Source organism: Molothrus ater, chromosome 25 (genome assembly GCF_012460135.2).
Source record: "Molothrus ater isolate BHLD 08-10-18 breed brown headed cowbird chromosome 25, BPBGC_Mater_1.1, whole genome shotgun sequence".
Taxonomy (NCBI): Eukaryota; Metazoa; Chordata; class Aves; order Passeriformes; family Icteridae; genus Molothrus; species Molothrus ater.
The window spans coordinates 4,642,158-4,663,955 of record NC_050502.2 but is presented as its reverse complement, the minus strand read 5'-3'; the positions used below and the strand labels follow the sequence as shown (position 1 = coordinate 4,663,955).

General features: G+C 57.2%; 2 protein-coding genes across 2 annotated transcripts; one reads left to right on the top strand and one right to left on the bottom strand.

Annotated features, from left to right (window-relative positions):
• The first annotated feature begins 1,598 nt into the window (after positions 1-1,598).
• Positions 1,599-10,885, top strand: PRICKLE4 (prickle planar cell polarity protein 4). Its single transcript, XM_036398180.1, has 8 exons — positions 1,599-1,773; positions 5,768-5,902; positions 5,997-6,092; positions 7,027-7,164; positions 7,255-7,455; positions 8,115-8,301; positions 9,006-9,302; positions 10,324-10,885. The coding sequence occupies exons 2-8, from the start codon at positions 5,771-5,773 to the stop codon at positions 10,794-10,796; spliced, it is 1,524 nt and encodes a 507-aa protein (XP_036254073.1). The 5' UTR covers positions 1,599-1,773; positions 5,768-5,770; the 3' UTR covers positions 10,797-10,885.
• Positions 10,886-11,979: 1,094 nt separating this feature from the next.
• LOC118696193 (basic proline-rich protein-like) lies at positions 11,980-21,023 on the bottom strand. Its single transcript, XM_036398176.2, has 13 exons — positions 20,993-21,023; positions 20,147-20,221; positions 18,648-19,601; positions 16,558-16,725; positions 16,341-16,417; positions 16,089-16,210; positions 15,855-15,997; positions 15,672-15,770; positions 15,264-15,386; positions 14,140-14,343; positions 13,867-14,025; positions 13,174-13,281; positions 11,980-12,467 (listed from the first exon to the last, which is right to left on the bottom strand). The coding sequence occupies exons 2-13, from the start codon at positions 20,186-20,188 to the stop codon at positions 12,282-12,284; spliced, it is 2,385 nt and encodes a 794-aa protein (XP_036254069.1). The 5' UTR covers positions 20,189-20,221; positions 20,993-21,023; the 3' UTR covers positions 11,980-12,281.
• Between the last annotated feature and the right edge of the window lie 775 nt (positions 21,024-21,798).

The following is a 21,798-nucleotide window of genomic DNA, read 5'->3' as shown; positions in this document are numbered from 1 at the left end:
GGCAGTGCCAGCCCCGCTGGGACCCCTGTACAGGGGGGAGAGCAGCATGGGGGTGCTTCCCCCCTCCTCTTCCTCCTCCTGATTCTCCCCCTGCTCAGGGGATTGTGCAGAGGATCCTCAAATGGTTTGGGTTGGAAGGGACTTTAAAAATCCTTTTTAAAGGGACAATTTCCAATATCCCAGGTTGCTCCTTATCCCGGCTCCCTAAAAACAGAGATCAAATAAAATCAAGAAAATAAAGAGCAGATTTATTTATTTATTTATTTATTTATTTATTTATTGGACGGCCTTCAGGTACATTTAGGGCAGATGAAGCCCACCCAAAAATGGAGCACGGGTCACGGGGTTTTCACACTTTTATAAGTTTGGGCCATTTGTATATTGGAGGTTAATTTCCCAATTACAGCTTCAGGTAATGAAGTCGTTGACCCCAAGTTTGCTCCCCCTAAATAAATCACTTTTGTTGATCTCTCAGGGCCTGAGGCAGTGAGGTGTTGTTGATTCCCAGGCCTGGAGAGGAATTGTTGTGTAAAATTGGGAAAGCAGCAGCTGACACTGCGCGAGGAGTTTAGAGTTATACACTAAAGAATCACAGGATTATAAATGTATGGAAAAGATAAAAGCTAAAATCCTAAGAAAGCATCACAAGCCCCATCCAACCTGACCTTGGGATGGGGCAACCGCTTCCATAAAGCAGCACCACAGCCTGTGCCCAGCACCGCCCTGCACGGCCTCACCCAGCAGTGCCACGGGCTTGTCACGGAGCCTGGCACCTCCTCTGCCAAATCACCACCCCTGTGAGTTCTGGCTGCACTCCCAGCCCTGATCCCAGCACCAACACGAGCCATCTGCACCCCTCAGGGCTCCCAAAACCAGCCACAGCTCCCAGGACCACGCAGGTGGCAGAGATCCAGCCTGGTCCCTGCAGACCTGGGGGGTTTTTGGGGGATGCTGTGTCAGTTCTCATCCCCAAAGCCACATCAGCAGGCAGGAAAATCTTACAGCGTGGTGAGAAATGCACAGAAACACCAGCAGGACGCCGTGCTCTGATCAATTTTCCCCTGACTCCCGCCTGGGTGGAATTGCTGCAGTCTGGAGGAGCCTCGTCAGGTGTGCAGGGCTTGTGGAAACTGGGACATCCTGACTTGCCGCTGGCTAACTCCTTTGTGAGAGCCCAGCCAAAGTTTCTCCACCTCTAAATTGGGGTGTAATGACACTTCCCCCTCTTTCATGAAGCTTCAACTCTTTCTGATCTCGGCAGGGAAATAAATCACCGCGCGGGATCATAAAAAGTCATCAAACGGCAACCTGGGGTGAACCGAGCCGCAGATGGAGGGAAGGGCGCGGGCGCTCGGAAAATGAGAGGTAGGAGCGAGCCAGATGTCATCGACAGCTCTTTCCCCTGTAGGGTTAATGTCCCCCCCCCCCCTTTTCCCCTCCCTGCCTGCCCTGGAATTCCAGCCATTGGCTGCCTCCCGAGGTTTAGGCTAAAAAGCCTCTAATTAGGACCCCGGCAGCCGCGGAGCCAGTGCCTGGGCAGGCAGGGGGAAAAAAAGAGAGAGAGAGGAAAGAAAGAGCAAAAAAAAAAAAAAAAAAAAAAAAAAAAGCGTTTCCCTGGCTGAGCTTGGATGTTTTCCTTTCGCTTTGCGAAGTTTTCCCAGCCCAGGCTCCATTCCCTGGCGTGCTCCGGAGCAGGGCGGGACGGCGGGGCTGGAGCGGGCGGCCGAGCCCGGAGCGGCGGAGAGCGGGGCCCGGAGCGCCGGGAAAGGGCAGGTACGTGAGGCTGGAAGGGAGTGCCGGGCTCGGCTGTGCCAGCTCCGAGCGGAGATGGAGCTGGGGGAGAGGGGGAAGGAAAGCAGGGGGCAGCGGGAGGGTCCTGCTGCGAGGGGAAGGGGGTGAGGCAGAGCAGGGGGGTTTGAGCTGTTTGGAGATTTTTTTTGGGGGGGTGGGGAGGAGATAATATCGCTGTCTTTGTTTTCGGGAAATGTCCCCTGAGAGCGGGAGGTGACGCGCGTTCCATCGTGCCAGGCTCTGCCAGGTGCGCGGGCAGCGCTGGTGCCACCATCCCTGGGATCGGCAGGGAATGGGAGCAGTCGGGAGCGGGGATGGAGCTGGACCCCTTGGACCTGCCGGGGTGGCCACTGGGAGGGGTGGGGGGCTCCGTTCTGGTGGTCACAGGGAGAGGCGGGGTCGCGAATCTCCATCCCCGTGGTCACGGGGAGAGGAGGGGGTCGCGAATCTCCATCCCAGTGGCCGTGGAGAGAGAAGAGGGGTCGCGAATCTCCATCCTGGTGGCCACATGGAGGGGTGGGGGCTCCGTTCTGGTGGTCACGGGGAGAGGAGGGGGTCGCGAATCTTCGCCCCGGTGGCCTCAGGGAGAGGAGGGGCGGGGGTCTCGGTCCGTACCTGCGGGTGTACGAATGGGTGAGCCAGGGTGGGTTAATGGATTACTGCTCCTGCCGTGCCCGCGGGAAAACACAGGAAAAGCCTTTGGCAGCGCTGGCACATCCTCTGGTGAGCCAACAGGCCACGGTCCCCTCTGGTGACACGGTGCTGAGGATGCTGAGACCCTTCCCCATCGTTTGGGGGGGCTGCAAAGGCGTTTTTAAAGCGAGGGCCACGACTCTGCTGTGCCCAGCAGTGGCACCAAGGGCTGCTCCACCTGGTGCCACCCCAGCTCCAAAAGGCACCGAGGGCTCCTCGGTGGGACCGGCTCCAGGTCGGGCAGGACTTGCTGCTCCGGCTCTCCCGGCCAGACCTCAGCTTATCTCACCCCAAAAGATGCATCTTTATTGCTCTGCATCTTTGTTGTTATACATCTTTATTTCTCTGCATCTTTTTGCTCTGCATCTTTATTTCTCTGCATCCTTGTTGCTCTGCATCTTTATTTCTCTGCATCTTTATTTCTCTGCATCTTTATTCTCTACAACTTTATTCTTTGCATCTTTGTTGCTCTGCATTTTTGTTCCTCCGCATTTTATTTCTCTGCATCTTTGTTTCTCTGCATCTTTGTTGTTCTGCATCTTCATTTCTCTGCATCTCTGTTCCTGCCTCTGCAGCTGTGTTGACGGGAGCTCAAGCACAAACAGGTTATCCCGTGGGTGAGGCCAGCGTGGATCTGTGCCCCTGGGAGCTGCCAGCGCTGCTTTGAGGGGCTTTTTGGAGTTGTTGTGTCTCCCTGGGGACTCTGCAGAAGCGAAGTTGAGGCGGGGATGGATGGGATGCGGCTCCCTGGGCGGGCTGGGAACGGGGAGCCCGCGCTGAATTCCGAGCAGGCTGGGGTGGCTGAGCTCCAGGTTAATGTGTGACCTTGGCAGCAGAGCCCACACGGGCTCCCACAGCCAGCTGGAGACGGGGGCTGCTCCCGCCGAGCCAAATCCCATTAACATTCCCAGGAATTTCAGCCTCTTGTACCCAGGGAGCCGCGACGGCTTCCGATCCTTTGGGGAGAGCGAGAGAGGAGCTCGGGCAAAACGCATCCGGAGGAGCTCCCACAGGCAGGACGGAGGATTTGCAGCCAAGGCAAATGACAGCCGGTGCCACCCAGCCTGCCCGACGGGTCTGTCGCACGTCCCTTCTCGGGGACTCGCTGCCCCAAAGTGCCACCACGGTGCCACCTCCGCCGCGGGTCCGGGGCAAGGCTGGGAGCATCCCTGCATCCCTTGGCAGGGCAGGGCAGCGGCAGCAGAGCCCGGAGGCAGCGAGGGAGGGCAGGAAGGAAGAGGGGACAGGGCTGGCGAGCGGAGGAGCCAGACCTGTTGGGGCTGCCTGGCTCTTTAGCATGGGAGGCGCGTACCTCTGTCACCGTCTGGGGCTAATTACAGGGACTTGTTTACAGCCCAGACGGCTGCCAGCCGCTGTAATCACATCAAACTGGGCTGGGCTGGGCTCTCCGGCACATCCCCGCCCTGCCCAAGCCGCCCTCCCCACCCCAGGGTCACCCCCCCCGTGCTGGTGGCCCTGCTTGGGGTCCCTGCGGCTCTCGGGGACGGGGCCAGGCTGGCACTGCCACCCCCCCCGAGTCCCCCGAGCATCGCAGGGGTCTAATTAACAGCAAAGTTCCAAGAGATTACACAAATGCAGCTTTGGAGGCTTAATGAGCCCAGCACAGCCTGGGAACGCCCCCCACCTCCCACGGGAGGGAGAAATGGGGACATTTTCCCAAACCAGGCAGCAGCAGAGCTGGGGCTGGACACGAGGGTCCCCACTCGGCATCCCAGGCTCTCCCTGACCCGGCTGTGGTCCCTCACCAAGCCAGCAAGGCCAGGGCTCTTTTTGGGCAGCAAACACCCAGTCCAGCCAGATTATTTCATCCCTATCGCAAAGCACAGCTTTGAACAACACCCTAAAAAACCAGCCCTGCATCCCCCCAGGGTTCCAGACCCCAAATGGCAGGGAAAAGCCAGCAGCCCTTTTTGTTTTATCTCTCTGATTAGCCGGTGTGTTAATCATTGACCCGGCAGCAGGGCAGGGAAACCTGAGCTGATCCCACCTGCTCCGGGCCCCAGGGCTGCCCCTGCCACATCCCAGCAGCCCCAGGTGCTGCTCAGGAGGCGTTTGCTGGGAGCACTGGGGACACTGGGATGTCCCTGGCAGGGGGGACACACCAGCACCATCCCAGTGTGGAGCAGGGAACGGGGTCCTCGTGGTGGCAGAGGTGGAGGAGGACCAAAATTTCATGGTCTGGGGGTTCTCACCCCTCATCCCCGAGACTGTTTTATGCATGGAATGTTTTCCAGAGGAGTTGATCCATCCGTGGTGGGTGTTGCAGGGGCAAATCCCTGGGTGTGTTTGGTCACAGCTCCGTGATTTTCCCCTCCATCCCACCCTGGCTCCCCATGGCAGGGCAGGAAGTGTGGGCTGAGGGCGTCAGGCTCTGGGCTGGCATCCAGGGAACCCCAGGAGCCGCCACCACATCAGCATCTGGCCTTTGTTTTGGGAAGCCAGGGCAGGAAGGAAGCGCCGTGGTGGAAAGAGCCCACGTGGGGAGGAGGGGAGGGCTCCGGATGGGTTTCACTGCCTAACCCTGAGCCAGGCGTGTGCTGTGGGCTGGGACAGCCCTGGGCAGAACAATGGCAGCCCGAGGGGAAGGAATTATTTTCCACTGAGTTGGGCTCAACCTCGGTCTGTTCCCACTCAGGGATGGGCCACTAGACCTGGGATTAGCTGTGGCAGCTGGGGGAAAGCTCCTGCTGTGGGTGTTGCTGTTTTCCAAAACCTGTTCCAGTTTGGGCTTGGGCATTTGGAGTCTTCTCTGCCTGGCTTCATCCCCATCCCATCCCATCCCATCCCATCCCATCCCATCCCATCCCATCCCATCCCATCCCATCCCATCCCATCCCATCCATCCCATCCCATCCCTTCCTGCTCAGCAGACAAACCCCCAGCCCTGCCAGGTGCCTGTATCTTCAGTGTGGGTTTGCTGTAACCCCCAAAGAGAAAGGAGCCCCCCCAAAAATCCCTCGGATTCCTGCAGTGGTTCAGCCAAAGATCTCAAGGTTGTGGTGCCTTGGAGCATCATCCCAGCTGGATGTGTCCCAGGTCCCTGCAAGGGATGAGGAGCTGCTTGTCCTGCTGCCACAGGGACACAGGATCCGTGTCCAGGGATGGATCCCTGCTCCCTGCCCCGTGTCTGACACCTGTGGCTCTCTCTCTGTCCCCAGCTGATGTCCCCGCCGAGCCCTGCATGACACAGGATCCGTGTCCAGGGATGGATCCCTGCTCCCTGCCCCGTGTCTGACACCTGTGGCTCTCTCTCTGTCCCCAGCTGATGTCCCTGCCGAGCCCTGCATGGCCCCAGCAGGACGAGCCCTCTCCCTGCGGCACCACCGGGGGCCTCCCCCCGGCCTCTTCCGACAGCGACTCCGGCTGTGCCCTGGAGGAGTACCTGGAGCCCCCCGAGGTGGGTGGTTCCCACCCCGTTTCTGGGCCTCAACACACATTTCAGCCCCTTAAACACATTTCAATCCCCCTCTGAACTTGGTGTTTCTCCCAAGGTGCCGCCGTGCTCGCCCCAGCCGGGCTCTGCCTGTGACCGGACGCGGCTCCGCGCCAGAGCGCTCCTGCAGCAGCTGCCTCCCCAGGACTGCGATGTGAGACCCCCCTTCCCCGGCTGCTGCTCCCCTCCCCGGCCTCACCTGCTGCCGAGACTCCCTAAAAACAGAGGCCAGGCCAAATTAAGGGAATAAAAAGCGCTTTTATTTATTATTCAGCTGCCCTAAATGCAGCTGAAGCCCACCCAAAAATGGACCATGGGTCACGGGGTTTTCATGCTTTTATAAGTTTGGGCCATTTGCATATTGAGGGTTAATCTTCCAATTACAGCTGCAGGTAATGAAGTCATTGAACCCAAATTTGCTCCCCCAACTCCCTTTTGTTCCCATCTCTCAGGGCCTGACCAATGAGGTGTTGATTCCCAGGCCTGGAGAAGAATTGTGTAAAAATGGGAAAGCAGCAGCCAACACTGTGTGTGGAGTTTAGAGTTTACCACTAAAGTTTAGAGTTTACCACTAAAGTTTAGAGTTAACCACTAAAGAATTACAGGATTATAAATGTCTGGAAAAGATAAAAGCTAAACTCCTAAGGAAGGATATGATTCCGACTCCTTCTCAGCCAATGAATAGGACAAATAGGTTGTTGGCCATGATTAGGATGAGTACAGCGATTAGGAAGAATAGTAGGTAGGTGAAAAATTTTGTAATGTAAGGGTCTGAGGTTGTATATCATGTTGCAAATTGTAGGATAGATCATGATACAAACAGTGCAATGGGGAAGAAGGTAAGGGAGTAGAAGTCTATTTTCAGGCTGATGGGGATTTTGAAGTTTAAAATGAACTTCCATTCCCAGAAGGAGGTGAGGCTTTCTGTTCCAGAGTGGATGTAGATTGTTATCGGGATTAGGCTGATTAAGGAGGTTTTGACTGTGTTTGTAATTGCGCTGGGAGCGTTCTTGAGGTTGTTGGATAGAAGAGGAAATGGGATGGGGGTGTCCCAGCAGAGCCCAGCCCCTGACCCCCGTGCCCCACAGGAGCGCTACTGCCCCGACCTCGCCGAGGAGGAGCGGCGCCAGCTCCGCGCCTTCAGCGCCCGCCGCCGACAGGAGGCTCTGGGACAGGGCCTGGCGTGCCCCGTGCCAGGGCCCTGCCACGGCTGTCCCTGCAGGAAGGTGAGCTGTCCCTCCAGCTCCCCTCCCCTGGCAGGGAGCTGTCCCCAAAAGCCAGCCCTGCCCCAAACCTGGTGTCCCCCTGCCTTGCAGTGCGGCCGGAGGCTGAACAAAGGGGACCCGGGGGTGTCGGCGTCTCGCCTGGGCGACCAGTTCTGGCACCCATCCTGCTTCTCCTGCCACTTCTGCCACCAGCAGCTGGTGGATCTCATCTACTTCCAGCAGGATGGGAGGATCTACTGCGGCCGGCACCACGCCGAGCTCTTCCGACCCCGCTGTGCCTCCTGCGACCAGGTGGGTGCCTGTTGGGCAAGATGGAACAGGAAAGCCTTATCAATATGATTGCCTGGCAAAAGATTTTGAGAATATGGAAACTATAAGTGAGATTGAAATGAAAGCAAGCTTTGAGATCCCTCAGTTACTGAACAACTGGAAAACAATGGTGTGGCCACCGAAGGTGATCCCCTTACGCTTTTGCTCTCTTACCTTTCTACGCTCTTGCCCTTTTACTCTCTTTCCCTCTCATCCTCTCTCCCCCTCTCTTCTCTCAGTCCTGCTCTGAGCTGTGCCTGGCAGCTCCCTGCACCCCAAAGTGCCAACATCACTGCAGAAAATGGAGACCAAGAAAAAGAAGAAGAAAGGCTGGACATGCCCAAGTTCCTCCATCTTGTCCCCATTCCAAAAATCCTAAAATCGACCTTTTCACCCTGTGATAATTTTATTATTATGCTATTTAAACTTCTGTGACTTTCAGGTCCTCATACAAAGCTGGTAACTCGCTCCAGGGGTCACAATCAAATCCCCAGGTGCTCTGGGCTGTGTGCCAGGGTCTGGGGTCCTGGGGAACCCTGGCCACCCGGAGGGATGCGCTGAGTTCCGACACATCACCACCCAGCGCAGCCAAGCACCGTGGGGCGCTGAGAGCCTGGGGTTTGTTTTTTGTCCCATTCCAGCTGATCTTCATGGAGGAGTGCATCGAGGCCGAGGGCCGGCGCTGGCACCTGGAGCATTTCTGCTGCCTGGAATGCGATGAGCCCCTGCGGGGGCAGCGCTACGTGATGCGCAGCGGCCGCCCCTGCTGCCGGGGCTGCTTCGAGAGCCTCTTTGCCGAGCCGTGCCAGGCGTGCGGGGACCCCATCGGTACGGCCGCCACCCTGCAGGGCCTCCCCACACTTCAGAGCATGGATTTTGGGGGTTTTGGGGGGTTTTTTGGTTTTTTTTGGTTTTTTTTTCCGGGGGGGGGGGGGTTGGTTTTTTTTTTTTTGTTTGTTTGGTTTGGTTTGGTTTGGGTTTTTTGGGGTTTATTTTAGGGTTTTTTTGTGGTTTGTCTTTTCTTTTTTCTTTTGTTTTGTTTTTTGGGGTTTTTTAGTTTTGTGGGGGTTTTTTTGGGGGATGTTGTTTTTTTGGTTTGGTTTGGTTTGGTTTGGGGTTTTTTGGGGTTTATTTTGGGGGTTCTTTTTGTGGTTTGGGGTTTTCTTGGTTTGGTTTGGTTTTTGGGGTTTTTTTTTGGTGGGGGGTTGGGGTTTTTTGGGTTTTTTTTTGGGGGGGGGTTGTTTTTGTTTTGTTTTGGGGTTTTGGGGGGTTTTTTGGGTTGTTTTTTTTTTTTTGTCGTTTAGGTTTTTTGGTTTGGTTTGGTTTGGTTTTTTTTTTTTTTTTTTTTTTGGTTTTTGGAGGGATTGGGGTTTTTTTTTCGGGGTTTTTTTTAGGGGGTTTTTTGGGGGTGTTGGTTGGTTTGTTTGTTTTGTTTTGTTGTTGTTTTGGGGTAGTTTTTTGTTTTGGTTTGTTTTTTTTTGGTTTGGTTTCCTTTCGAAGCACCTTTCCCCTCAGCCGTGTCCGCCCCGCAGGTGCCGACAGCGAGCAGGTCACGCACCAGGGGCTGCACTGGCACGCCCGAGCCTCCTGCTTGTGCTGCAGCCTGTGCCGGGCCCCGCTGCGGGGACAGCCCCTCACCTGCCGCCGCGGCCGCCTCTTCTGCTCCGACACCTGCAGCCGCGGCCAGGACGCTTCTTCCACCGCCTCCGACTCCTCGGACTCCGCTTTCGCCTCCGCTCCATCCCCCGAGTGCACGCCCGGGCCCCCGGCCGGAGCCGCCGGCAGGAGCTCGGCAGCGGCGGGCGGCGGGCAGGGAGGGGAAGGGGATGGTAGGAGCTGCTGCCGTGGGGGGAGAGCAAATCCAGGGGATTTTGGGGATTTTAGGGATGGTAGGAGCTGCTGCCGTGGGGGGAGAGCAAATCCAGGGGATTTTGGGGACTTCGGGGATGGTAGGAGCTGCTGCCGTGGGGGGAGAGCAAATCCAGGGGATTTTGGGGATTTTAGGGATGGTAGGAGCCTCTGCCATGGGGGGAGAGCAAATCCAGGGGATTTTGGGGACTTTGGGGATGGTAGGACCTGATGCTGTGGGGGGGGAAGCAAATCCAGGGGATTTTGGGGATGGTAGGAGCTGCTGCCATGGGGGGGGGAGCAAATCCAGGGGATTTTGGGGATGGTAGGAGCTGCTGCCGTGGGGGGAGAGCAAATCCAGGGGATTTTGGGGACTTCGGGGATGGTAGGAGCTGCTGCCATGGGGGGGAACAAATCCAGGGGATTTGGGGATGGTAGGACCTGATGCTGTGGGGTGGGAGCAAATTCAGGGGATTTTGGGGACTTTGGGGATTTTGGGGACAGTAGGAGCCTCTGCCATGGGGGGAGAGCAAATCCAGGGGATTTTGGGGACTTTGGGGATGGTAGGACCTGATGCTGTGGGGGGGGAAGCAAATCCAGGGGATTTTGGGGATGGTAGGACCTGCTGCCATGGGGGGGAGCAAATCCAGGGGATTTTGGGGACTTTGGGGATGGTAGGAGCCTCTGCCATGGAGGGGGAGAAAATCCAGGGGATTTTGGGGCTGGTAGGATCCTGCTGCCATGGGGTGGGAGCTGGGAGTAGGATCAAATCCAGGGGGCTTTGGGGCTGGTAGGATCCTGCTGCCACGGGTGAGAGCAAATCCAGGCTCTGGGGACTTTCCTGGGAATGTCACACCGTGGGAATTGGTGACAAAGTCCCCACGGTGGGAGCCGGGAGTGGGCGGCTGGGTGCCAGCCCGTTGTGTCCCTTGCTGTGGGAGGGCTGTGGGAGGACAGGCTCAGCTTCTCCTCCCTCCCTCACACCCCGTTCCCCTCTTGCAGAGGCGTTTTCAGAGCAGCCCCCAGTGCACCCCGCGTTCAGGAGCCCCGAGGATCTCGGAGCAGCCCCGCGGGAGCGGAGCAGTGACACTGCCAAGGAGCACCCAGGGGTGCTGGGACCCCCACCCGGCCACCCCTCAGCCCTCCAGCCCGGCCCAGAGCCTCCCAACGAGCCCAGACCCCTTCTGGGGCCCCCTGAACCCCGAAGAGCTGCAGGCAATGGAAACCCAGAGCTCCAGGCAGGCACCTCCCGTCCCCGACGCGGCGCCCGGGCAGGGGATGGCACAGAGGAGGAGGAGGAGGAGGAAGAGGAGGACTCCTGGTGCCCCACCTGCTCCTCATCTTCGGACTCAGACTCGGAGGAGGAGGGTTTCTTTTTCGGGAAGCCCATCCCCAAGCCCGGGATGGATTCCCGGGGCAGGGAGCCCCCGGGCCGGGGCAGGGGCAGGACGGCCAAGCACTGCAGCGTGTGCTAACAGCGGGCCGGGGGTCCCGAGTGGCACTGCCAGCTCCTGCCATGGCCTCAGCGCGTTCCAGTCACACCCTGGCGGCGGCCCAAGGCTGGTGGGAGAAGCGGCTGGGATCGCTGCCCCCGGCAGAGCAGAGGCTGCCATTCCTGCCGGGCTCTGCCGCAATTAGGAACAGGTAAAGCAGGAAGGGAGCGGGGCCGGGCCGGCCCCCAGCACCTCCCACGAGGCGGCAGCTCCGGAGCGGGGCAGCTGCCAGCATCCCCCCACTGCTGGGGAACACGGGGGATCCTTCCCTGGACTGCTCCGTGCCGCGCTGTGCCACCTCTCTCCATCCCTGGGGGCACCGTGTCCCCGCTGCCACCACGGGGAGGGGACCAGGGACGAAGCTTCAATAGAATCTGGCTGAAATCTGAACTCAGGGTCTGCCCTGTCCCTTCCCACCCCGTTGTGACACTGTGTCCCCGCTGCCACCACGGGGAGGGGACAAAATCTGGCTGAAATCTGAACTCAGGGTCTGCCCTGTCTCTTCCCACCCCATTGTGACACTGACAATGTCACCAGGGCCCCACTGCCACGTCTCTCCATCCCTGGTGGCATTCTGTCCTGCTGTCACCACAGGGAGGGGACCAGGGCGCAGCTCTGCTGCTGCTGGTGACAAATCTGCAATAAAATCTGGCTGAAATCTGAACTCAGGCTCTGCCCCTTTCCTTCCCACCCCATTGTGACACTGACAATGTCACCAGGGCCCCACTGCCACCTCTCTCCATCCCTGGTGGCACCGTGTCCCCATGGGGAGGGGACCAGGGGTGCAGCTCTGGTCTCAGGTGACAAATCCACAATAAAATCTGGCTGAAATCTGAACTCAGGCTCTGCCCTGTCCCTTCCCACCCCATTGTGACACTGACAATGTCACCAGGGCCCCACTGCCACCTCTCTCCATCCCTGGTGGCACTGCGTCCCCATGGGGAGGGGACCAGGGGTGCAGCTCTGGTCTCAGATGACAAATCCGCAATAAAATCTGGCTGAAATCTGAACTCAGGCTCTGCCCTGTCCCTTCCCACCCCATTGTGACACTGACAATGTCACCAGGGCTGGGAGGTCCCCAGGGGTGATCTGTGCCCTCTGCCACAGCCAGGGTTCACTGTGGGACCCCTCCCTTGCAGGAACAGAACAATGGCACAGCAAGGGCTGCAAAAAGAACACGCTTTATTTGCAGATTTAAACCCAAAAACACTCGCTGGGGTTTGGGGACACATTCCTGGCAATGAGGAAAGGAGGACAGGCACTGCTGCCCTCCCTCCAGTTAAACCAGTGACACTTTTGCTGCCCTCAGGGCTTTGGGCAGGGCTGAAACCAAACACATCCTGCTCACCCTCCCTTCTCCAAGGGGGCTGCCAACACCTCCCAGCTCGTCCTGCGGGCTCAGCACCCTCCTGAGCACCCCAGGGAGCTGTCCCAGCCCTGTGACAGGGCAGGAGGGGGTGGCTGCCATCAGAGGCTGGGGGAGCCCATGGAGTCCAGGCTGTCAATGAACTCCTCCAGCTGCTGCAGGTGGTGCAGGCAGCCCTGGCGCAGGTTGGCCCTGAGTGCCACCCCCAGCGCCGCCTCCATCGAGGGCTCCTTGTGCAGCAGCATCGTGGCCACCACGGCAATGCTCAGGCTGAACTGCTGGTACGACTGCAGGGCAGGGCCACGGGCTCAGCGCCCCAAAACCAGCACCAAAACACCCCTGATTTTAGTCCACAAACCCACAAACATCATCTGAGGCCATGCAAACCCACAGCACCTCCCGCTGGAAGCTCCCCAAAACACCAAATTCACACCCTCACCACCCAGCATGGCTCCCAAAGCTCCTCAGGTGAGATTCCCCATCCTGGAGCTGCTCCCAGACCCGCAGGGCAGGGCCAAGGGCTCAGCAGCCCAAAACCAGCACCAAACCACCCCTGCTTTTAGCAATGCTCAGGCTGAACTGCTGGTACGACTGCAGGGCAGGGCCACGGGCTCAGCACCCCAAAACCAGCACCAAAACACCCCTATTTTAACCCACAAACCCACAAATACCATCCAAACCCCTGCAAGTCCCCCAGAATGCCAAATTCACCACCCAGCATGGCTCCCAAAACTCCTCAGGTGAGATTCCCCCATCCTGGAGCTGCTCCCAGACCCGCAGGGCAGGGCCAAGGGCTCAGCAGCCCAAAACCAGCACCAAACCACCCCTGATTTTAGCCCACAAACCCCACAAACCCCTGCAAACCCACAGCAGCTCCCCCTGCAAGCCCCCCAAACACCAAATTCACCACCCAGCATGGCTCCCAAAGCTCCTCAGGTGAGATTCCCCATCCTGGAGCTGCTCCCAGACCCCCGGGTGCTCTCCAGGACTCACCAGCTCGATCTTTGCCTTCCTCCTGAGGACAGCAGCAGAGCGGGAGTCGAGGTCAGCTGGGGATGGTGTGGGGGGCTCTGAGCAGAGCTGCTGCTGGCCACACACAGCCTGGGAGGCAGAAAAGGCAAAGGTTGAATCCCCCTTTGCAGCATGATGCAATTCGGGTGAACCAGCTCAGATTTCACCCGACTGTGGAAATCAGCAGCAGTGGAGGGGGGGGATCAGGCTGCCAGCAGTGGTGGAGAACCCTGAGAGCAGCACTGGCTCAAAAATCCCAAGGAAAGCTCAGAGGGGAAAGGGACTGAGCCACACTGGGGCTGCCAGCGCTGGTCACCAGGCCAGGACTGGTCACCCTGTGGAAGGAGCCACTGGTTTGTCACCCTTCCCTCGGGTGCCACCCCACTCCCCCTCTTTGCCCCAAGTTCTCTCCCTCATTAGCAGCAATTAAGCTGCTCTGGAGGGTTCTCCTTGGCTTCCTCAGAGCTCCATGCCAGGGCTGTTCACACCCCAGCAGCCCTGAGCCTCGGGTTCCTGCCCTGGCTGTTTTCCCAGCCGTGTCCCGGGGCCGACACGGGCCGTGCCTCCAGACAAAGCTGCCCCTTAACCCCAGATCCTGCAGCCACAGGGATCCCCCTGGGCTGGGGCAGTGTCCCCAAGCCCAGGGGGACACCGGGGGGCACCCAGACCCCGTACCAGATTGGTGTCACCAGCCCCAGGTGGGTGCTGGGGCTGTGGGGAGGTCACTGGTGTGGTGCAGGTACCAGGAGAAGCTTGGCTGGGCTGAGCTTTGGGTTCTGCTGCAGATCCTGGAGGAAGCTGAGGGTTTTCAGGAGGCTGAAGGCTCTGCAGAGGCTGAGGGACAGAGAGTGGCTGTGCTGGGACAGGGGGACAGCACCGCCAGCACGTGGGGACAGTGCTGTCCCCCGCGGGGTGGGGACACGGAGCTGCCGCACATCCCAGACTCACCCCAGCCCGGGCAGCTTCTGCCTCAGCTTCTCCAGCCCCACGGGGTGATTGTTCCCAGGAGTGTGGGCTGAGCTCAGCCCCTGCCTCTCCAGAGCAGCTGGAGATTTCCAGGATTTCCCTCTTGGCAGGGTCTGGAGGGGCTGCTGGGCTCTGGGGATGGGACCTGTGACCGCTGCCAGCCTTGGGGACGCTGCACGGCTCCACCTGTGCGATACAAACAAACAAATCTGGTGAATTGTTGTTATTATTATAAATGGTAATTGCCTGTAAATTGTAACTGCTTTCAGGACAGAAGGCAAATTTGTAATGGCTTTTGTGGGCTGTGGAACTGAAAATGTGCACAAAGCAAGGCCGTCACAGGAGATAACAAAATACAGAACCAAGATAGCACAGGCAGAGAACAAAACAGCACAAAAAGAGAATTCCAGGTCTAAAGTGGCATCAGGAGACCACCCTGGGGTGCCTGGATGGACCCTCAGACCCAGCAGCAACCCAGGGTGGAGCTGTGGCAAACTTGCCCTGAGAATGTGCCAAGAAATTTGAGGAAGTTGTGCAATTGCAGCAGCACAAAGGACTGAAAAGTGTGTGTGTGCCTCTGGCTACTAAATACTTATTTATAAATAAATAAATAATAATAAATACTTATTTAATAAGTAAAGAAATAGTAAATAATAATAATAATAATAATAATCATCATCATCATAACTTATAAATAAATAATATAAATAAATAAATAATATAAATAATAAATAAATATTTATTTATTATCTCTAATTAAACTTAAATTTCAGAGTGGGATTAGGGGCATTGTGGAGTCCCACAATGAGGGGACAAAGGGTTTGGGAAGGGGGCTGTGCCTCCCTGCAGGCTCTGCTTTAGGGTGGGAATAGAAAATAATAGAAAAAATAAAAAAATAGAAAAATAGAAAAAATTAAAATATAGAAAAAAATAGAAAAAATAGAAACAATAGAAATAATAGAAAAAATAGAAAAAAAAATAGAAAAAAATAGAAAAAATAATAGAAAAAATAGAAAATATCCCCAGGCGAAGCTGTGTGTGCTGCTGGTGGGGAGGATTTGTGGAGCCTGGAGCTGATCCTGTGCCCCTCCCCAGCAGTCCCATACCTCAAGGTGCTCCTGGATCTCAGGATTCCTGGAGGTCTCCTCTGGAGGGGCTGGATCTGTTCCTGGGGCACAGGGATCCTGATCCTGGCTGCCCACAGGGCTCTGCCCAGCTTCCAGCTTCACCTGGGGACAGGCAAGGGAGTGGGATGGGATGGGATGGGATCCATGGGATGGGATGGGATGGGATCCATGGGATGGGATCCGTGGGATGGGATGGGATGCACAGGGTGCTAAAACCCACAGGAGAACACAGAGAAAAGCCTGGAAAAACTCCATGCCTGGCAAAAAGCGAGGTGGAGAGGGGAAAGGCCGGATCAGAGACGAGGGAGATGTCCCAGCAGCCAAGGACACCCCTGAGCCAGGCAGCTCCAGAGCTGGGAGCACCCCTGGGACGGGGGAATCTCCTACCTGCAGCTCTGCAGCACCAGCATCAGCAGCTGGGCTCTCCAGAGGGCTCCTGGCTGGGCTGGGCGGCTCCAGAACATTCCCAGTCCCCACTGGCACATCCTGGAGGGAACCAGGGCAGCGTGCAGGGCTCGGGGTGAGCACAGCCCTGCTGTGGGATGGGAGGGGACAGGTAAAACCCCTCACCTGCGGCTGCTCCCGCCTCTCTGCAGCTCCTGGGGGAGGAGCAGGGGGCTGGGGAGGCTCCGGGGGCTGCGGCTCCTTCCTGGCCCCGGGCTGGCTCCTCCTGGAGGGAGCAGGACAGGAGGGCTTGGAGCATGGCTTGTGCCCTGCAGGGTGGGAAACAGCGGCAGGAACTCCTCAGCCTGGCTCAGGAGAGGATGAGAAGCAGCGAGGAGCGGGCAAAGGGGCAGCACAGACCTCGGGAGGGTGGGGGACACCGCGCCCGGGGCACCAGGAGCAGCTGCCGGGGGTGGCTCCGTCGTGTCCCGGCCGGGTGGTGGCTCCAGGGCGGGCGGTGTTGGTGGAAATTCCCCGGATTCCTGCAGGAGCACAGCCCCAGGGTGCGGAGGGTTGGCTTGGGAGGGGTCTCTGTGCAATGCCAGCCCAGGCAGGGACAGCTCCCAGCGGTGCTGGTGTCGCTCATTGTCACCCCCCGGGCACGGCACCCACCCTGCAGGGCCGGAGGGGGGCCAGGGCTGGGGCTGCTCCTCCTCGGGGTACTTGGGCCAGGGCTCAGGAGGTGGATCCTGCAGGGATAAGCTGGATTTAGGGAATGGGACGGGCCAGAGGGTGCCCACACACTGTCCTTGTCGCCGGGCGGTGAGTGGCCCCTGCCCCATTTCAGCCACCGCGGCTGCCACCATGGCCAGGTCACCACCCCGCTCACCTGGTACCAGCACTTTCCAAAGTCACCCTCGGCTCCTGGCATGGCTGCTCTGTCATCCCAGGGGGGCGGCAGGGGACACTCGGGGGGTGCCCACCTCCTGTCCCGCTCCTCCTCCTTCCATGAGATGTCCCCAGGGCCAGGGAAGGCTCTGGGGGCCCTGGGGCTGGGCTGCAAAGGGAAGGGCCACGGTGAGGACACAGCCACTGGGAATTTTGGGATTTTTTTCCCATGAGCCCACTGGGAATTTTGGGATTTTTTTCCCATGAGCCCACTGGGAATTTTGGGATTTCTTTCCCATGAGCCCACTGGGATTTTTGGAATTTCTTTCCCATGAGCCCACTGGGATTTTGGGGATTTTTTTTCCCAAGAGCCCACTGGGAATTTTGGGATTTTTTTTCCCATGAGCCCACTGGGAATTTTGGGATTTTTTTTTCCCAAGAGCCCACTGGGAATTTTGGGATTTTTTTTCCCAAGAGCCCACTGGGAATTTTGGGATTTCTTGCTGCTCCTCCTCCCCACTGCGACTGTTCCACTCCCCTCAGCTCTTTGTGTCCCTCCTGCTCCCTGCTTTGGGGTTTGTGGGTGAATCCCCCTTTGCATCAGGATGCAACCAGCTCAGATTTCACCCGACTGTGAAAATCAGCAGCAGTGAAGGGGGGATCAGGCTGCCAGCAATGGTGGAGAACCCTGAGAGCAGCACTGACTCAAAAATCCGAAAATTAAACCCCACGAGGATGTGAAACCCTGAGAGCAATGGCAGGGAACAGGGGCAGATGTTTCCTGGGAGGAACCAGAGGGCAGCAATTTGATTTTTTAAGGAGAAATGCTCCACAAACCCCCCCCCCCAACATCTGTCATTCCATGCTGTAAAAGCTGAACCCCACTTTTGAACGGGGGAATTTCCAGCACAACCCTCCCAGGAGTGAGTGTGGGTTCATTTCTGGAGCCCCTCAGGGTCACTCCTGGAGGCTGAGCCAAAGAGATTTGTGTGGGTCTGGGTGAGCAACATCAATCCTAGCTGTAATTGCTAATTAACAATGAAACTATTGATTTAATTAGCAGTGCCCTGGTGTAACCGTTGTGATAAATGAATGTGACTTGTGCTAACAATTGTAAATATATTGTATTTGTAAATATATAAAATATTATATATTATAAATATATAATATAGTATATAGTATACAGTATATAAAATATAGTATAATATATACAATATATACAATATAATATTATATATTATATAATATACAATATAAATATATATAATATAAATATATTGTAATTGTAAATATATTGATATTTTAGAAAATATTTGTTAAAAAGGAATAGAGGAAAAGGATATGTAATTAGTGCCACAAAAGAGATGTTTTGAGATGTTCATGAGAAAATAGGATACAGGATGTAGTTTGAGATAAGTAACATCCCAAAATAGAATAGGCCTTGGCATAATTAAGGAATCAGCCTTGAAATCACTGCCAAATTTACTTTGTACATGCTTACTTCATTTTATATAAAATTGCTGCTCAATTAAAACTGCTGCTACGTTCTAATTTTGTGGTTTAATAAATTAGACATATAGGACCTTATTCATAACAGCATCCTCACTGCACTGTAGATAATTAGTGGAGATCCTGGTCATCCGTGGAAATAAATAAAATATTTATTTTTATATATATGTATATATATAAATATATATATATAGTTATTTATATATATATAGTTATATATATATATATTTATATATAGTTATATATAAAAATACATATTTATATAAATATATTTACATAGATATATTACATATACCTATGTAAATGTATTTATTTTGCCACTCTTAATCCTGGTGGGGGTAAAGCTGTGAAATTCTTTAGACACAAACTGCTGGATCCTGACATTTCCAGACTCCTTTTTGGGATTTAGAAAGCCACAAACTCCTGTCTGTGCCTGGGGGACCACGAGTGCATGCAGACATCTCCACACTGGTTTTGGGGTGGGGTTTGGTGAGCCAGGGCTCCTTGCTGTGCCTTGGGAGGGTCTCCCTGACAAACTGTGACACTTCCCTGGGACATGTCCCCCCAGCCCTGTCCCCTTACCGGGTGCCTCCTGCACTGGCGTCTGCTGGGCTGCTGCTCCCAGGCTGGCCCATTCCAGGCTGGTTCATCCCGAGGTGGCCCATTCCAGGCTGGTTCATGCCAAGCTGGTTCATCCCGAGGTGGCCCATCCCGAGGTGGCCCATGCCTGGGTGGTTCATCCTGAGGTGGCCCATGCCTGGGTGGCCCATTCCAGGCTGGTTCATCCCAGGCTGGCCCATGCCTGGGTGGCCCATCCCGAGGTGGCCCATGCCTGGGTGGCCCATCCTGAGGTGGCCCATGCCTGGGTGGCCCATTCCAGGCTGGTTCATCCCGAGGTGGCCCATCCCGAGGTGGCCCATGCCTGGGTGGCCCATTCCAGGCTGGTTCATCCCGAGGTGGCCCATCCCGAGGTGGCCCATGCCTGGGTGGTTCATCCCAGGCTGGTCCATGCCTGGGTGGCCCATCCCGAGGTGGCCCATGCCTGGGTGGTTCATCCCAGGCTGGTCCATGCCTGGGTGGCCCATCCTGAGGTGGCCCATGCCTGGGTGGTTCATCCCAGGCTGGTCCATGCCTGGGTGGCCCATCCTGAGGTGGCCCATGCCAGGGTGGTTCATCCCAGGCTGGTCCATGCCTGGGTGGCCCATCCCGAGGTGGCCCATGCCTGGGTGGTTCATCCCAGGCTGGTCCATGCCTGGGTGGCCCATCCCGAGGTGGCCCATGCCTGGGTGGCCCATCCCGAGGTGGCCCATCCTGAGGTGGCCCATTCCAGGCTGGTTCATCCCAGGCTGGTCCATGCCTGGGTGGCCCATCCCGAGGTGGCCCATGCCTGGGTGGCCCATCCCGAGGTGGCCCATCCCGAGGTGGCCCATCCCGAGGTGGCCCATCCTGAGGTGGTCCATCCCGAGGTGGTTCATCCCAGGTGTCCTCAGGACCAGCAGGGGGATGTGGCCACGGTCCATCCCACCACGGGGCAGGCTGTGGAGAGATCAGAGCTGTGAGAGCCCCAGGAGCAGGCGGGGATGGGGAGCCAGGAGCAGACCCAGCTGCCCAGGGAGAGCCCAGATGATCCAGGGTTCCTCCTCATCCTGACGTTCTCCTGGCTCCTCAGCATCCCCAGGGGTGGAGATGGGGTAGTGGGTACCCAGGGTGGCCCCGGGTGCTGCTGGGCTCCCACTCCAACCCAGGAGAGCCCCAGGAGAGCCCCAACCCAGGAGAGCTCCAGGAGAGCCCCAGGGGAACCACAGGAGAGCTCCAGGAGAGCTCCAGGAAAGCCCCAGGAGAGCCCCAGGAGAGCCCCAACCCAGGAGAGCCCCAACCCAGGGGAACTCCAGGAGAGCCCCAACCCAGGGGAACTCCAGGAGAGCCCCAGGAGATCTCCGGAGGAACCCCAGGAGAGCCCCAATCCAGGGGAGTTCCAGGAGAGCCCCAGGAGAGTCCCAGAGGAGCCCCGGGAGAGCTCCAGGGGGGAGCCCCAGGAGATGCCCTGGAGAGCTCCAGGAGACCCTTCCAGCCGCACGTACCTCCCTGGGGAAGCTCCTCCTGCAGCCCGACGGGTGGAACATCCTTCCGGAGGAGCCCCGGAGCTGCGGGATCCGCTGGAGGGGGGGGAGAGGCTGGCTCAGCCCGTCCCCCAGGGACGTCACTGCCGCCTTGGGGACGCTGCCAGCCAGGTGCCACCCGTGCTGCTGCTGCTGCTGCCAGCCCCGCGTCCGGAGCGCTGCGACAGCTCCAGGGACACCGGCATGGACACCGAGACCCGCTCGCTGTCCCCTGGAGGGGACACGGGGCTGGCAGTGCCTTGGCACCCCCTGTGCCTGCCCCAGGCTCGGTTTGTCCCTGCCACGTGTCCGTGCCAACCCCGCGGGTCACCCCGTGATGTCCCCAAGGGATCCGGGTTGGGACACGCCGCTTGGGTGAGCTCCCCGCCAGCCTGAAATCCCATTTTTGTCCCTGAATTGCGGGGTGGCAGCACTGGAGCGCGGAGGGGTTGGAGAGCCCCGCACCCCAATCCTGAATCCCAGTCCTGAATCTCTGCACCCCGATCCCTCCCTGCACCCCAATCCTGCACCTCTGCACCCCAATCCTGAATCCCAATCCCTCCCTGCACCCCAATCCTGCACCTCTGCACCCCAATCCTGAATACATGAATCCCAATCCTGCACCTCTGCACCCCAATCCTGAATACATGAATCCGAATCCTGCACCTCTGCACCCCAATCCTGAATACATGAATCCCAATCCTGCACCTCTGCACCCCAATCCTGAATACATGAATCCCAATCCTGCACCTCCGCACCCCAATCCTGAATCCCAATCCTTCCCCGCACCCCAATCCTCCCGTCCCGCAGCCCGGTCTCGTTCCACACCAATATCCAGCGGGAGCCGATCCCTCCTGAGGAGCCCTCCCGGAGCCCTCCCGGAGCTCTCCCGGAGCTCTCCGTCCCTCCCCCCGGAGTTTCCCTTCCTCCTCCCATCCCGCTCTCGGCGCTGATTCCGCCCCCGAGCGGAACGGGAGCGCGCAGAGCCCGGGAGGCGCCGCTTCCCGGATCCCTCGGGGATCCGAACTCCTCCGGGAACCTCGGATCCATCGGCGGGGTGGGAGAAAGATCCGCAAATTGCACCCCCGGGGCATGGAATATCCATGGGAGAGGGGTCCCTGCACCCCCAGGGTGTGGAATATCCACGGACAAGGGGATCCTGCACCCCCAGGGCATGGAATATCCATGGGAGAGGGGTCCCTGCACCCCCAGGGTGTGGAATATCAATGGACAAGGGGATCCTGCACCCCCGGGGCATGGAATATCCACGGACAAGGGGATCCTGCACCCCCAGGGTGTGGAATATCAATGGACAAGAGGATCCTGCACCCCCGGGGCATGGAATATCCACGGACAAGGGGATCCTGCACCCCCAGGGTGTGGAATATCCACGGACAAGGGGATCCTGGTGTGATAAACGAGTTCACTGGATTTAAGGATCATATAATTACCTTTATTATTGAGGCCATTTATTATATTGAACAATAGTTTTTGAGAAATAAAAGAATTAAAAGTATATCAAGGGAATCGCAGAAGTTAATAAATAACCTAAAATACACTATTAGGAAGAACTTTGAAATAGCCTAAAATACACTGTTAGGGAGCCCTAACTTTGATCAGATATCTAGATAAGT